Below are 14,275 nucleotides of genomic sequence, written 5' to 3' on the forward strand. Positions count from 1 at the left end.
TAACCAACAACTTTACTGGTTCTACATTAAATCCCTGAGCTGTTCTCTGGGTTTTTTTTTCCTGCTTCAAAATATGTAAGGTCATTTGCAAAGGCTCCCTTTGGAGATAAAAGAATAAATCCTTGATGTCTGGAAAAACATTCAAGACTAAAAAAAAGAGAAGTAAAATTACTAGCTCTTTTTAACATCAGTCATTACATACACTACATTTCTAAATAAACCTGACTACTCATGCCCTGTTCACAAAACAAAACCAGATGTTTCAGATGAAGAAATATAGAGCCTGTTTTATAATTAAGTAGAGTGAAAATATGTAGAACATGCATCACTGCTTGCTTCCAAGGGATGAAGTTCTGGCAAAAAAAAGGCAGCAGCAGGCACAGAAGTACAAAGGTGAAACTACAGCAATTTCCCATTTATATAAATAACTGCATAGGCTGCATTAGAAAGCTAGTTATAAGCTACATGGCATTTTTTTTCTTTAGGCAGGGATTCAGGTATATTATGCACTTTCACCTGTACAGGAACTTCCAATGCCAAACTATGTCTGCCTTACCTACTCATTGTTTCCCTGGTGTTTTCTTAAAGGAAACAAACATGCACAAAGAAAAACAATTGTAAAAAAAATAGCAAAATTAAGAACCTGTCTACAGGAGGCCTCTTGTAAAATAATATTACAGGTTCTAAAACAAGAGATAACAAGCAGGGATAAGATTTAGCTAAAATAAAGTTATTCAGCAAAAGGTAACCATGTTCTTGAGTGTGCATCCTTTTGCTGACAAAAGCAAAAGAATGAGATCAGTCGTAGTAACTGGTATTCAAGTATTTTTGGATGTGCATAGAGTTATTGCATTGTGCATAAGAATTTCATTGTGAACTGGCTAGCAGTATGTATACCACGTGAAATTAAAGAATGCTCATAAAACCAAACTTGGTGGAAGTGAGGTTCATTTTCTATTTTACCTTGTCTTTCACTATATAGTGTAAATGCAAAAGAGGTTACTTCTGCATTTTAATAGTAGAGTTACAAACTTAACAATGCTATGGAATACTAATTCTGTAGAATCAATCTGGAGCAGAAATCAAACCAGGAAATAGTCAGTTCTTGATTACTCTGAGCCATACTTCACCTCACTTCTTATTTCAGAGGGCGACAGTAGTCTGTAACTAACCTTAATGAATGAGAAAATCGGAGCTGAAGTTGCAAGTTTCAAGCCTAATTTTAAAAGCGTTTGATTTAGTTCACAAATATATCAAACAGCTCGCTCAGGACTTTAAGCAAGCGCCTTCTGAACAATGCTACTCATTTCTCAAAACTACTGTTTCCGGAAAGAAGAAAAAAAAAAAAAGAAGAAGAAGAAGAAAAGAAAAAAACCCTGAATATTGAAACAAGCAGCTCGTAGCTGTAAGCACGTGCCCAGGGAAGGAGCGCAGCCCGTTCTCACTGCCGGGGGTTTTCTTCCTTCCCTGTCACCTCCGGACAACCACTGTCCCCGCTCGGGAGCGAGCCGACACCTCCGGCTGGAAAAGCGCTATTCCTAAGGCGGACAGGAATGCCGCCTGTTCACCAAACCCTCCTTTCCCAGGGCGTTTGAAAGGCAGCCGATGTCATTCCCGTCCTTTAAGGAAAACTCGCCTTCATGGCGCGGCCCCCGCCGGCCCCAGGCACCGTCCCGGCCCCGAGCCTTCGGGCTCGGGCACCGCGCAGCGCTCGCTGCCCCGACCGCTTCCCCCAAACTTTTACTGCACGAGCCGAGCGCGGCCCGGGGCCGCCGGGCACCGAGGGGAGCGCGGCGCCACTTACGATCTCGGAGCGGCCGTCGCGGCAGGCGTTCTGGAAGCGGGCCTGCCTCTCCTCGTGCGGCCGGTCCCTGAAGCCGGTGTATTTAATCTGCGGGGAACAGGGCGCGCAATCAGGAGGGGCCAATCCCGGCGATAAGGGGGCAGCGGAGCGCACTGACTGCGCCTCCCCGCGCCGCCGGCTCGGCTCCCGCCGCAGCTGAGAGGAGGTGCGGGGCTGCCCCGGCCCCTCCGCGGCCCGCGGAAACTTTCCCTACGGCGGGCGGAGGGAGGGCAGGGGGAGCCTCGCCGCCACGGCCGCCTTACCTCGCACTCGCGGCTCAGCTTCCTGAAGAACTCCTCGTTCTCGAACTTGCTCCGCTGGTCGGGGACAACCCGCGGCATGGTGGTGGGGCCGCCGCCGCCGGCTGCCCTCCTTCCTTCCCTCCCTCCCTCCCGCCCGCCCCGCGCTGTCCCAGCCCCAGCGCTCGCCTCGCCCTTTGTTAGCCCCCGCCGGCGGCGCCCCCCCTTCCCTCCTCCCGTCCCTCCTCCTCCCGCGGCGCACGCAGAGCAGCCGCAGCCGCCGCCGGAGCTCGATGCTGCCGCTGCCGCCGCCGCCGCCCGCTCCCGCCCCCAGCCCGCTCCCTCCCCTCCGACTTCCTCCCGGCTCGTAAACTCGGCCCGAACAGCCGCGCCATTCACAACTCCGCCGCCGCCGCCGCGCATGCGCCGCGCGAGGCGGGAAGCGGGCGAGGGGTGACTCAGAGCCCCCTCCGCGTCCCTCGGCCGGGCGCTGTCTCGCCCGCAGCGGGGCCGCTGCGCTCGCTCCCCCCGTCACCGCTCCCCCCGTCACCGCGGCTCGGCGCTTTCCGCCTCCCCGCTGCGAGGGGAACAGCCCCAGCACTGCGGCGGGCAGGGAGCGGCCGCCCCCCGCGCCCCGGTGGCGGTGGGGGAGCGCTCCCCTCACAGCAGGGACCCCGCACCTGCTCCGCCCGCCCGCTCGGCCGCGCCGCGTCCCCCGCCTCGAGGGTGGCGGTGGGGATGGGGCAGGTCGGAAGGGACAGCGTTGGCCTCGCACCTCCTCGTCTGGCTTCCTCCCCGAAGCCAGCGGGAAGGCTGGAGGAGCCCAGGGGTGGTCGCAGAGCCCGCCGCTGACAGGAGGCAGCCCGCTGTCCGGCTGCCGCCCCAGACGCCGTGCGTCCATCGGCCAGCCCCTCCGCCTGCCCGGCCGCTCTGCCCGAGGCGGGGGCCTGTTCCCGAGGGGAGCACGAGCACCCGTCACCACATCAGGATGTGGCTCGGTGTCTTTGAAGTCGTGGTGTCAGTCTAGAGCAAAACCAAAACCCAGCACTTCGCTGCAACAGTGCTAGAAAAGTTCACTTTCAGGCTAGAAACAACAGCCTGAACTCTTGATTCTTCATGAGCATGCATTTTACGGGAGCTAATTCAACCCAAGAGCACTGCAGGACATACATCACCTGCCCCTAAATCTGTTTTTTCATGCATACCTACTTTATACCTCGATTTTTCACTGCTGTCTACAACTTCCTCCTGAGGAGAAGTGGAGTGGGGCAGGCACCTGATGTGTTGTGTCTGGCAATTAATGACAGGACCCAAGGAAACGGGCTGAAGTTGTGTCAGGGGAGGTTTAGGCTGGATGTCAGAAAAAGGTTCTTCTCCCACGGGGTGGTTGGGCAATGGAACAGGCTCCCGAGAGTGATCACAGCACCAAACCTGACAGAGTCCAAGGAGCATTTGGACAATGCTCTCAGGCATGTAGAGTGTCTCTTGGGGATGTCCTGTGCAGTTGTAAGAGTTGGAGTCTATATTCCTTGTGGATCCCATCCAACTCAATTTTCTGGGATTTTTTTCCCCTACAACTACTCCCCCAGGTTTTTAGCAGCTCTGGAGCATCATAAGGATGGCAGCATGAGCCAAAAAACATATTACGATACCTATTGCCAACATTAAAATATTAGAGCATATTAGATCTTTTGATAAAGAAATGAGGTTTTCTAACCTCTCAGTATTACAATCTTAACTTTACGCATAGTCATGCAAATCAAAGCCAGCAATGCTAAGGTGAGCCAGAAGACATTTGAATCAAGTATGAGCAAAATAATAAAAAAATGAGTGAAGTAACTGTAACCCTTATTGTATACAGACTTCACAGAAAAAACTTTAGACTTTTCTTCTAAATGTAGAAAATATGCTATGAGAAACGTAATACATTTCTGATCAATAGGAAAAATGCAGACAACTGTTTAAACTGTTTCTTCTGATTTTGGTATGTTACTGTATTGTGGGCATATACGTAAATTCAGAAGTTAAAAGCGTTAAAAGAACTGTTTTAAAAGGGTTTTTTCAATCTGAAAAGAAAATACATTGAGCTTGAAAACGTAAAATATTACGTATTGTCTTGATTTATTTAGATTAATATCAACCCTTAAGTGAAATTTTCGTGAATGTCAGCCACATTTAAAAGGTCCCAAAATAAGACATTTTAAAAAAAAAATCCATATCACTATTCATCTTACAACAAGATCAATACCAGGAGCGTAGGCCTGCAGGAGAGCTGCCAAGTTCATAAGGTAGAAATCTGCTCTCTTGACCTCCAATAATCTTTCACTACCCAGTCTACCTCCTCAGCCCCGAAACTGACTGTGCCTTTTTCCAAACAACAGTTTGCAAAAAAAAATTACCAAGGTCAAAAGCGAGATGAGTGGTTATAAAGCCCTAAAATAAGAAACAGGAGATGTAATCACCTAGCAAGTTCTGTGTTTTGACCTTGGCATATATTTTTCAAGACTTTGGAAACAATATCAAGTTTGACTGCTTTCCCCCATGCAGCTCTTTGTTTAACATTTGTCATCCTGCAGTTTTCATCTTTCCAAAGTTTTTCTTTTAAATAAAGTGAGTCAATATTATCAGAAAGTCTGTAAGAGATCAGACACTGCCCATGCTTGTTGCCTCAGTTAGTTGATGCAGAAACAGGATAGCAGGAAGGGGTGAGATAGAGCACAGTGACACAGGATCATGTTATTCTTCTGAATTTATCCAGTTTCTCTACACTAAGCTAGCTAAGAGCTTTTGCTCTGAATAATGAATACCTTCTTAGCAAAGGGAACCAATTATTTCATATTCATATAAAGAAAACAATTATTTTGACATGTTTTGTCATCAATAAAAGCTATAATATTGCAGCGCTTCTTCCTTTTTCTACCTCTCTCAGCCCCCAACATTTAACAAGACAATTAGGGTCTTAAAGACAGCAAAGTTCTTATTTTTTGTTCCTAACCAGATGGAGGAGAGGCACACAAACTAATAATGTTTTTGCTGCAAGAAAGTCTAGAGCATAATTTGCAGTTATTTACCCTGTTTGGCCAGAGTCACTGGCCACCAGCCAGACAGTCAACACAGATCAGAGGCAGCTTCGCAGGTGGTAGCTGGGGGACATGAGAGGCAAAGCTGAGGTGAACGTGTGAGAGATGGGATGCAATCTCATGGGAATTCTGCAGCTCACCAAACTTTTTTTTTCTTTTCTTTTAGCACAACACACCAGAACAAGCTAGAACCTTTTTCCTTGTGCATAACCAAATGCAACTGCTTCCCAAAGGCATTTGGTGATATCTCCACAAACCATTTCACCGTGGTTCAGGCTGCTCAGATTTTTAGTAGGCTTAGCCCAGTCTGCAGATCCCTGGTTTGTTGATTCACAAGAACTTAGGCTGTTCATCAGTCCTCCGGGTGAGTCACCTTCAGAAAACAGAAATGGTCAAGCTTGTAGGCATGCTGCTTTCTGAGTGAATTCTCAGAACTGATCCCTTTCCAAAATAAGATCTAGCATGTTTACAGTGCATTGATAATTGAGACAGAACGCCACTGAAGGGTTTACGGATGGAATGTTTTTGAGAAAGGGAGCTTTCTTCAAGTTCCAAGTCCTGTTATGTACTGTTCTTTCTATAACCCTTCTTTACCACATCTTTAAAGCCTCTGGTTTCCCCTAGGTAGCAGCATTTGATGAGCAACTGCATGGCACTGGTGTTATATTGTTCTCTAGACTTCACACGTGTGAGACACTAATAAGCCAGACTCCCGTGTATCCATTGATCTATGGCAGCTGCAGTATAATCAAACACCAGCATTATGTATGTACAAGCTACTCTGTGATTATAGATCCATTAATAAACTGTTTGCAAGATATAATTATGCACATTAGGTGTGAAATGCAATCCACTTATGCAAGGTCTGTGCTTATGGGTACTACAAAACTGGGGGGGGGGAGGGGAGAAGGGGGAGGAATTGAGCAAATTAATTGCTCTTTTGCCCAGACTAATTTTCATTTCCCTGCTACTAAAACTGATGCTCCCAGCCAGAATATCTTCACGAGAGTCATCCCACCAGTTGGGGGGGGGTTCAGCTGATCAGTTCATGGACCCACAGTCACATGCAGAAATCATCCTGAAATACTGTAGTTCACCCCCAGAGCAGCCTTTCATGTTTAGCCTGCATGCATCAGCATAAAGATCTATCTTATCTGAGGACTCCCAAAATAATCCAAGTGAAGGATATGGGCAATGAAAAGGACCATGAGCCATCAGAATCAGTTCATGTCTGTGGAAGCACTAAATAAAGTGGAAGCACTTTATGCAGAGATGGATGTAGGAACTCCAGAGGCAAAAATGTGCAGCTTTCAAGACTTGGCCAAGTCCAAAGTTGATGGCTAAATATCTTACCTAGCACACAGAGATAAGAGCCATACCACAAGAGTTAAACAAAACAATCCAATTTTGCACTATGAGTGGGAAGTTGCCTACTACCACACCAAGCATGGCAGGTATGAGGGAGGAAAGAGCACCTCATGTCTCTTCCCTCCAAGCCAGGCTACCAGACAGATGCATCTTGTCATTCCAGATGCCAAAGCTGGAGCCTTTTTTCCTAAAAGAAGATGCCTGCAGGTGCTACTCAAAATAACTCAAAGCATTTGGAGTACTCAGCCAGGAGACAGGACCCTTCCTTCACTGAGGCTGTTGAAGCCCAAGTTCCCATCCTCCACTGAGAGCATCCCAGTGACTGTGACCATCCCAGTGACAACTATTCTCACGCTGGAGAAGCTGTATCCACACCTCTGCTTCAGCCTGAGTTACTTCTACAGTGCAACAAAATACCTGAGTCTTCATGAGCGGGCCTACATGAAAAGCCAGTAGACACAGCCATCCTTTCCCAGCTGTGTGCTCTGGACACCCTGGGCTGCCTCTGGTTGTAAGCACTGGCAGTTCAACAGTGTGCTTCACATATGAACAGCCTTCGTTTCAATAACATACATGTGCAGCTTGTCCCCAAAAGCATGGCCTGTACAGCCTGGGACATCCACCTGAATACATCCTTCTGACACTTGATAGCCACTTTTTAATCGGAAAAATGTCACAAATGTGCAAATATGAAAGTGCAGTATGATATCAGGTTCAGGAGTCTGGAGTAGCAAATCTTGCCTCTGATCAATGACCTCGGTACACAACATCCTAATGAATTGAAAATCCATTTAAATTCCTTCCATTAACCAGGGGAACACAGTTGGGTTGGTTTTGTTTTTGTTTTTCCTAGTAAAAACAATATGAAATGAAACTTGAGAACATCAGAACAAATCATTCCTCCAAATGATGCAATGGAGCCTGAGTTACACAATTGTTAGGGAATTATAACAGATTATCCCAGAAGGCCACTTGATTTTCATACTGGTTATTTGGGATAGTGATAATGATTGCAGCAGGTACACATTTCTATGATTCTGTGCTATCCACACATGTTTTGGCAATGGAAGTATGCAGGTTTTATTTTAAACCTCCTCTTTTTCTGATTTTAACAATCACAGCACAAACTGTTAAAATAAATATTATCCGAACTCAGAGTCTCCCTTGTCTGGCAAGTAGAAGCCAAGACTGGGTGCCTCTTCCAGCTTTGCCTTTGGCCTTCTAAGAGATGATTTTGGGCATATGGCTTCACCTCTAATGCCTTAATTCGCCCACCTATCAAGTGACTCGAGATCTTCAGATGAAGATCTTGAGATATCTATGTAAAGAACCAGGCACTGTCATTATCCCAGATGTTGAGCAATGAGGAGAAAGTTTAACTGAGCACAAAATGTGACTCACACAAGCCTAAATACATAAAAGGAAGTATTTAAGAACTGCCTTTGTGAAAATAGCTCTGGAGATGCTCTTATCAGTACACAGACAGTGCTAATGGCACTCAATTGTATGTTGTTCAGACATAGTTTTTTCTGTGTTATCTACTGTGCTGTGCTGCTATCAGCCACACTGTCTCCTTACACTGCATTTGATAATCCATTAAAAACTTGAAACCTTGAATAGTTTGGGTTGGAAGGGACCTTTAAAGGCTGTCTAGTCTAATCCCCCTGTAATGAGCAGGGACATCTTCAACTAGACCAAGTTGCTCAGAGTCCTAGCAAGCCTGATTTTGAATGTTTCTGGGAATTAGGCATCCACCACCTCTCTGGGCAACCTGTGCCAGTGCCTCACTACCCTCACTGTAAAAAATTTCTTCCTTATATCTAATCTAAATCAACCTTCTCTTTGTTTAGAACCATTACCTCTTGTCTTATTGCAACAGGCCCTGCTAAAACATTTGTCCCTACCTTTCCTAGAAGCCCCCTTTAAGCACTGAAAAGCTGCAATAAGGTTTCTCTGGAGCCTTTTCTTCTTCAGGCTGAATACTCCTAGCTCTCAGCCTGTCTCCATAGGGGAGGTGCTGCAGTCTCTGATCATCTTCACAGTCTTCTCTGAGCCAACCCCAGCAGGTTGATGTCGTTCCTGTTCTGGGATCCCCTGAGCTGAATGGAGTCCTTCAGATGGGATCTCAGCAAAGCAGACTAAAGGCTCCCTTGACCTTCTTCAAAAGTATATGCATGGTTTTGGGGGGTGGCATGTAAAGAGCCTTTTATAAATTTTAAAAACATTAAGCACAATCAGACATAAAAGGGCCAGACAAGATGCGAAATCCTGGAGCTGTTCTGAAAGTGCCTGTGGATTTTCATATCTCGAGGGCTTCCAGACATGAGAATGGACAATGCAGTTTCAGTTCCTCAGCCCTAGCACAAGCCAGCTGTTGTATTCAGGCAACTCTGAGGGGATGTGAACCTGCCCACCCAGGATATCTGAAGTTTCCTTCCAAATGAAAGAAGCAGGGTGACAGTGGTCACAAGCAGAGACCCTGTATAAAAGATAGTCAAAATGTGCACATGCTCTAGCAGCCTCCACCATTTGAATCAATCTGATAAGCCAAATGCAACATCATTATTCTGGATTAATTATATTTTTTTCCAGTCTTCAGGGGGTCTTGGGCTTTGGTTTTGTTTTGGGTTTCCCCCTCTCCTGTTAGCACACACAGTGCTGTAAGACTTTGGTTGACACAAACCAATTTGGTGGCTGATGTGAGAGAGAGGCCTGTGTCCTGCATCAGTGTCTGTTCCTGCATGACCAGCACAGGGCATGTCAGGATTCAAAGCCTGGAAGCAAGGCCCTTGTAGGGATAGCTGTTCATGGGTTTCATCTGAAATCATGGGGAAGAAAACTAAACAGTGACTCAAAGCTCTGTTCTCCTTTCACATGTGAATGTTTATTACTGAGCAAGCTGTCTTACCGTCTGTTGTACTTTTGGTTATACTTAGTAAAACAGTTAGAGCTGATTCAGTCTTGGTACAGATAATGTCCAAGTTACTTTTCAGACTCTAAAGAGATTATTCTTGTGAGCTTTGAGATATAATTATTTCCTCTCAGAGATCCAGTGGTGGAAAGAAATTGCATTTGTGAATGTGATTTTTTTTTAAACCTTCTCTTTTTAAGGAGTTTTTCTGAAGATACTGTAAGTTAGTCTCCTGCTATTCAGTCATCTTGGTCACTCATATTTATCCCCATGGCCAACTTTAAATTTGCCTTATAAAACACAGCAAAATGTTGACTTTTAAACCATCAGATTATTCTAAAAATATTGTTCTTACTTAAAGAATTAATTTCATTCTCAAGGTGAATGTTTCAGTACCAACCTGAGTTCTGCTAGTTATACAGTAATCACATCAAAACCTTACATTTTCATACACCTAACACACTAGGCTGCCATGTCTTGTTGTAACAACTGGATTGTTGGCTGTTTCATTGTGCTTTCAGAGAAAACACTGGTCCACTTAGGAGAAACGAGAGGCTGGGAGACAAAGTCATGAAACGTGTTGTCTAATTAAACATTCAAGGCTAGAAAGAGCTGCCACCATTTACAGATGGATCACCAAAAGTTGAGTCTCTTGCTGAGGCTGATACTGGAAATTAGCAATATTTAAATTTATGTCTCAAACAAAGTCCACAAGGAAATATTCCTCTTTATCAGCACATTCCATCACGGGCAGGTTTGGAGTGCTCTGGCACAGGGGGTGCGACTGCTGCTTTCATTACAGAGCTCGTAAAGTTAAAAAAAAATACCTGGCTGATGCTCTGGGGTGCTACTGAATTGTGCCAGGCTCATGTCAGCTCCAAGAAAGCAAAGCAAAGCCCATTTCTTGGGTGTGTGCTGCTGAGGGAGCTGCCTTTTCACCTTCTTTCCACACAGAGCTGTTATTGTTTTTGTTCGCATTGATCTTATCCTTGGAGAATTTGGAAGGGATTTCAAAAAGGCAGAGTGTTGATAGTAACTTTGTTTTCATGCTTCTCCTCTGTTGCTAGAGCTATTTGTTTTTACTGACTAGGAATTAGGATGGCCCCAGTCCTCCACCTTGATCCAAAGGGGTGTGCCCCGGGTCAGAACGAAGCCTCATAGACTTTGCCTTGACTTCATAAGGGCACAAGAATTTCCCCATGCAGATTTGGTTGCACAGTCCAGGTTGAAGGGTTTATTTACAACAGCTCCTCTGCCTTCTTTGCATCCCAAGACAGATTTCTCAGCACGCTCTACCACAGGATTTTCCTATTAGATGTGGATTTTCCCTCTTTTCGAGTGCTTAGCATTGTAATTTTCTGCAGTTTTGTGCCTTCCCCACTCTGCCCAGACCTATGCTTACGAAGAGGAAGGAGATCAGCAAGACATCCGCAGCCAACACTACAGCAGCAGGAAGAGAAGCAAGGCACGAGAGTGGCAGACGTTGCTCTTCACCCCTCAGTCACCTTTGTGGTCTCTGTTAGCAGCTGCAGCCTTTGTAGATGTCCAGTTAAGCTTGAGACTGACCCAGAGAACAAGAAGAAACAAAGGTCACTTCCAGTTTCACCAGAAAGAAATTCCAGTGGCTACTCCAACCCCATAATCCAGCCATGATTAATGTGTATCGGAGGCAGATCTGGTTTCATCAGAGATCCGGGATTTTAAACAGTCTTAACTGTTTGGGGAAAGGGAAAAACAAAAAAAAACAAAACCAAACAAAACCACCCTGGAAAGCTGAAGGAGGAAAAATACATATTAAATACAAAGTTAGATCTTGTCACAGGGACATTAACAAATAACAGTGTTCTCCACGAACATGGTCTGCTCTGCAGAGTATTAAAGCAAAGGCTTCCTCAGGATTTGCATCTCCATTCTCCCTTTTCACTCATACCACATAATCTAAAGGGGTTTGAAGGAATTCCTGAAGTCTGCTTTCCCTCCCATGCTCAAATTTGCTTGAGTTTGACCTGCAGACTGAACAATTTGTGGTGTAAGAGAACAGAAAATAGGGAAAAAATGCGCACAGGTGTAGTGAGCTCCCACACCTTGCTTTACTACAAGTACCGTATCCAAATGAGTTTGTGCTGTGGAAGAAAAGTCTTTCAGGACAAGAAGAGTAACTCCTGAATGTCTCACAAGGAACATCTCAGTATGAACTGAGATTTTCAGGCCAACCAACCTGTGTCCACCATGGGGAGCTGTCATTTTGCGGGGGTTAGCACCTGACTGGTTGATCTTCAAGTCACAGTCCCTCTCTGAGATTTCAGAACAGAGCACTCGAGGTTCCCAAAAATAGTCCCCACTCTAGTTCTCCTGTTCAGCCATAATGCAGCAGTATCATTCCCTAACCTTGTTCTCAGAAACAGCTGAGATTTTTGGCTGCATTTTAAAACAAAAAGACAGAGATGAAGAAAAAAAGCAGGGGGTGGAAAAGAGCTTGAGGGAAATGCCTGGCATGGGAAGGCTTTAGCCTAAATAGCTGAGCTTTGGCAAAGCTGTAAGTAGTCAGACTGCTTCTTAGAGTGAAAACCACACGACACACTTGATGGGTACAAACCCACTCATAAAAACCCAGACACCTCTCATATCTGCAGAAACCTGTGCTCCACAGCAGATAGGGTGAGCAGTAATGAAGGGTTCAAGTCGCAGCAGCAAGATCAAGATTAGGTAACAGGAGAAGGTTTAACTGTGAAGATAACTTGAGTCCTGGGATAGCTTTCCCAGGAGAACTGAACTTCCATCACAGGAGGTTGTCAGAAGCAGATGGAGTGCAATCATCCCTGATATAGAAAGGAGCAGCTAAAAAGTGAACTGGGTGACACTTCAAGACTCTATTTACTCTATACACAATCATCTACACATGCTAATAATCAGCAATAATTCTCTTCCCTTAGTGAAAGGGTTTTATACATGTTGAAGTGATCTATTTTTACATCCATATTTTAACAGAGACAATATCTCTCCCCCAGTCTGAAAGGAGTGGTGAAGCAGAGGCCCATGGAGGCTGTGTGACCTCTCCATGCTCACAGCAGACTAGTTTGGGTAGGGCCAGTGTTTAGAGTTCTGCATTCATCACTTCTCAACCCAAATTGTTCTTCTCCCTGGGAATTTCTAAGAAGTTCACATGCACATTTTTATGGCCACTGATTGATGGAGTTCCTTTTTTGACTGCTTCTTCTTCTGCTTGAGGGTTTATTTGAGCCCATTACCCCAGGCTCTCCTTAGAGCTCATCCTCTCTTCTTTTCTCCAGCCAGGGGATTTCCACTCTGCTGTCAGATCCAAGGTTTCTTATGTCCCTTTTATCTAGCAGTCTCCTGTGTTTCATCTTTCTGAGGAAAGATCCTGAATGGGAGCTTTTCCTCCCCATTTTCATCATCTGCTTTTCAACTCTATTGCTTCAGTTCCAACCTGGCTGGTCTTCACTGTATATCTAACTACTTCATAAAATGGGGAATCCTGTTTATTTGATGTTTCTGTTCTTTCTTGTTCAAGGCTTTCTTTTAATTGTAGGAAGTCAAAGAGGCATCATTTGGGAATCAAAGGAAGCCACTTGAGCTGTCAGAAGATTCCACAGATGTCAGAACATCCCACTGCTGCCTAGCTGAGGATATCTGGTGGGCAGCTTACGACCTTGGCTTGTTTCATCACCACTTCTCTTTTGCTCTTAGCAGCACCTTCCTTGATGTTATTGGGGAATAACAAATTTATGAGTATCAATTTTGAGTGTCACAGATCTTCTGTTTGTTGTGCACTCTGCAGACTGAATTCTCAGAGCGTTGGATCCTGGCCCCCATCACATCTGCTCTCATTCAGTTTGGCAACAAACTTATCTTCCACCATGCCACCTTAATGGTTCTTTTCTGCTCTTATAAGGAGTCTGCCTTACTACCATTGCAGAGCTTTGCCCTTTAGTATCTTCTTATCTGTCAGGAACCTGAAGCATGCATTTCCAAAGATGAAAACCTGGTGTGCTCTTCATGCTACTGTTTTAGGGTCAAGACAGGGTATGCTTGGCCACCCACCTTAGGCTTCTGTATCTGGGAAATGCCAAGTACAGATTCAAGGGATTCACACCTTAGGCTTCACCAGCAACAATCTGGATGAAAGTGTGCCAGAGACAACCTGCAATGGCACCCAGGGATTACCTTCCTGAGAGCTCTGCCTGCAGGCAGTGTAGTCCTTCATCACCTCCAAGGCAAAGCTTGCAGGTTGTTATGAAGGAGAAACCAAGCCTAACTAACTGTTACTTTGCAGCTCTGTCACAGTTAGCAAGTTGTCAGAGCAGGCCTGTTCTCTCTGGGCACCACTCCTCTGAGAGGGGATAAGACAATGACCAAGAAAATTGGTCTTAGCAGAACATATAGATTCTAACACTTAAACTTTCATGTAAGAGCCCCAGTAAAGCATTTCAGAGCAGAGCCCTAAGGTACAGCTTTCCCTGTTTCAAGACCTGTCATCCACCACATTGTGCATTTTGGTTGTTAAAGGCTGAATTTCAGTGGCTTTTCTACCCTGGCTGGAATTTTATCTCCCACAGAAGAAGCCACAGATACCTGAAAGTGTCCTCAGGAAGCAAACTCCCCGGACAACCACAAAGCTAGGAAAAGCCTCCGCTTTCTGTCCACTAAAAATACACTCCAGTAATTTTGAATTCAAGTAGTCGCAGTCCCTGAATTCCTTTGGCACATGCTGAAGTTGAAGCTGGTTGAGTCATTCTGGTCCTTAGGTAACTAGAGCTCAACGTCAAAGCCACACACCACTGCCGTCCCCACCCAGGCACAGGAGTACAGAGAG

At 45.5% G+C, this 14,275-nt stretch overlaps 1 protein-coding gene across 2 annotated transcripts in view; it reads right to left on the minus strand.

Moving 5' to 3' along the window:
- The window catches only part of CBFB (core-binding factor subunit beta), a 37,701-nt gene extending 35,484 nt beyond the window's left edge, over positions 1 to 2,217 (minus strand). For both annotated transcript variants that reach the window (XM_038148105.1, XM_038148106.1), the window contains exons 1-2: positions 2,107 to 2,217; positions 1,805 to 1,891 (exon numbers count right to left, since the gene is read on the minus strand). In XM_038148105.1, the coding sequence (XP_038004033.1) occupies positions 1,805 to 1,891; positions 2,107 to 2,184 (165 nt within the window). In that variant the 5' untranslated portion in view covers positions 2,185 to 2,217. The remainder of the gene's footprint in view (positions 1 to 1,804; positions 1,892 to 2,106) is intronic.
- Between the last annotated feature and the right edge of the window lie 12,058 nt (positions 2,218 to 14,275).

Source organism: Motacilla alba, chromosome 11 (assembly GCF_015832195.1).
Source record: "Motacilla alba alba isolate MOTALB_02 chromosome 11, Motacilla_alba_V1.0_pri, whole genome shotgun sequence".
Lineage (NCBI taxonomy): Eukaryota > Metazoa > Chordata > Aves > Passeriformes > Motacillidae > Motacilla > Motacilla alba.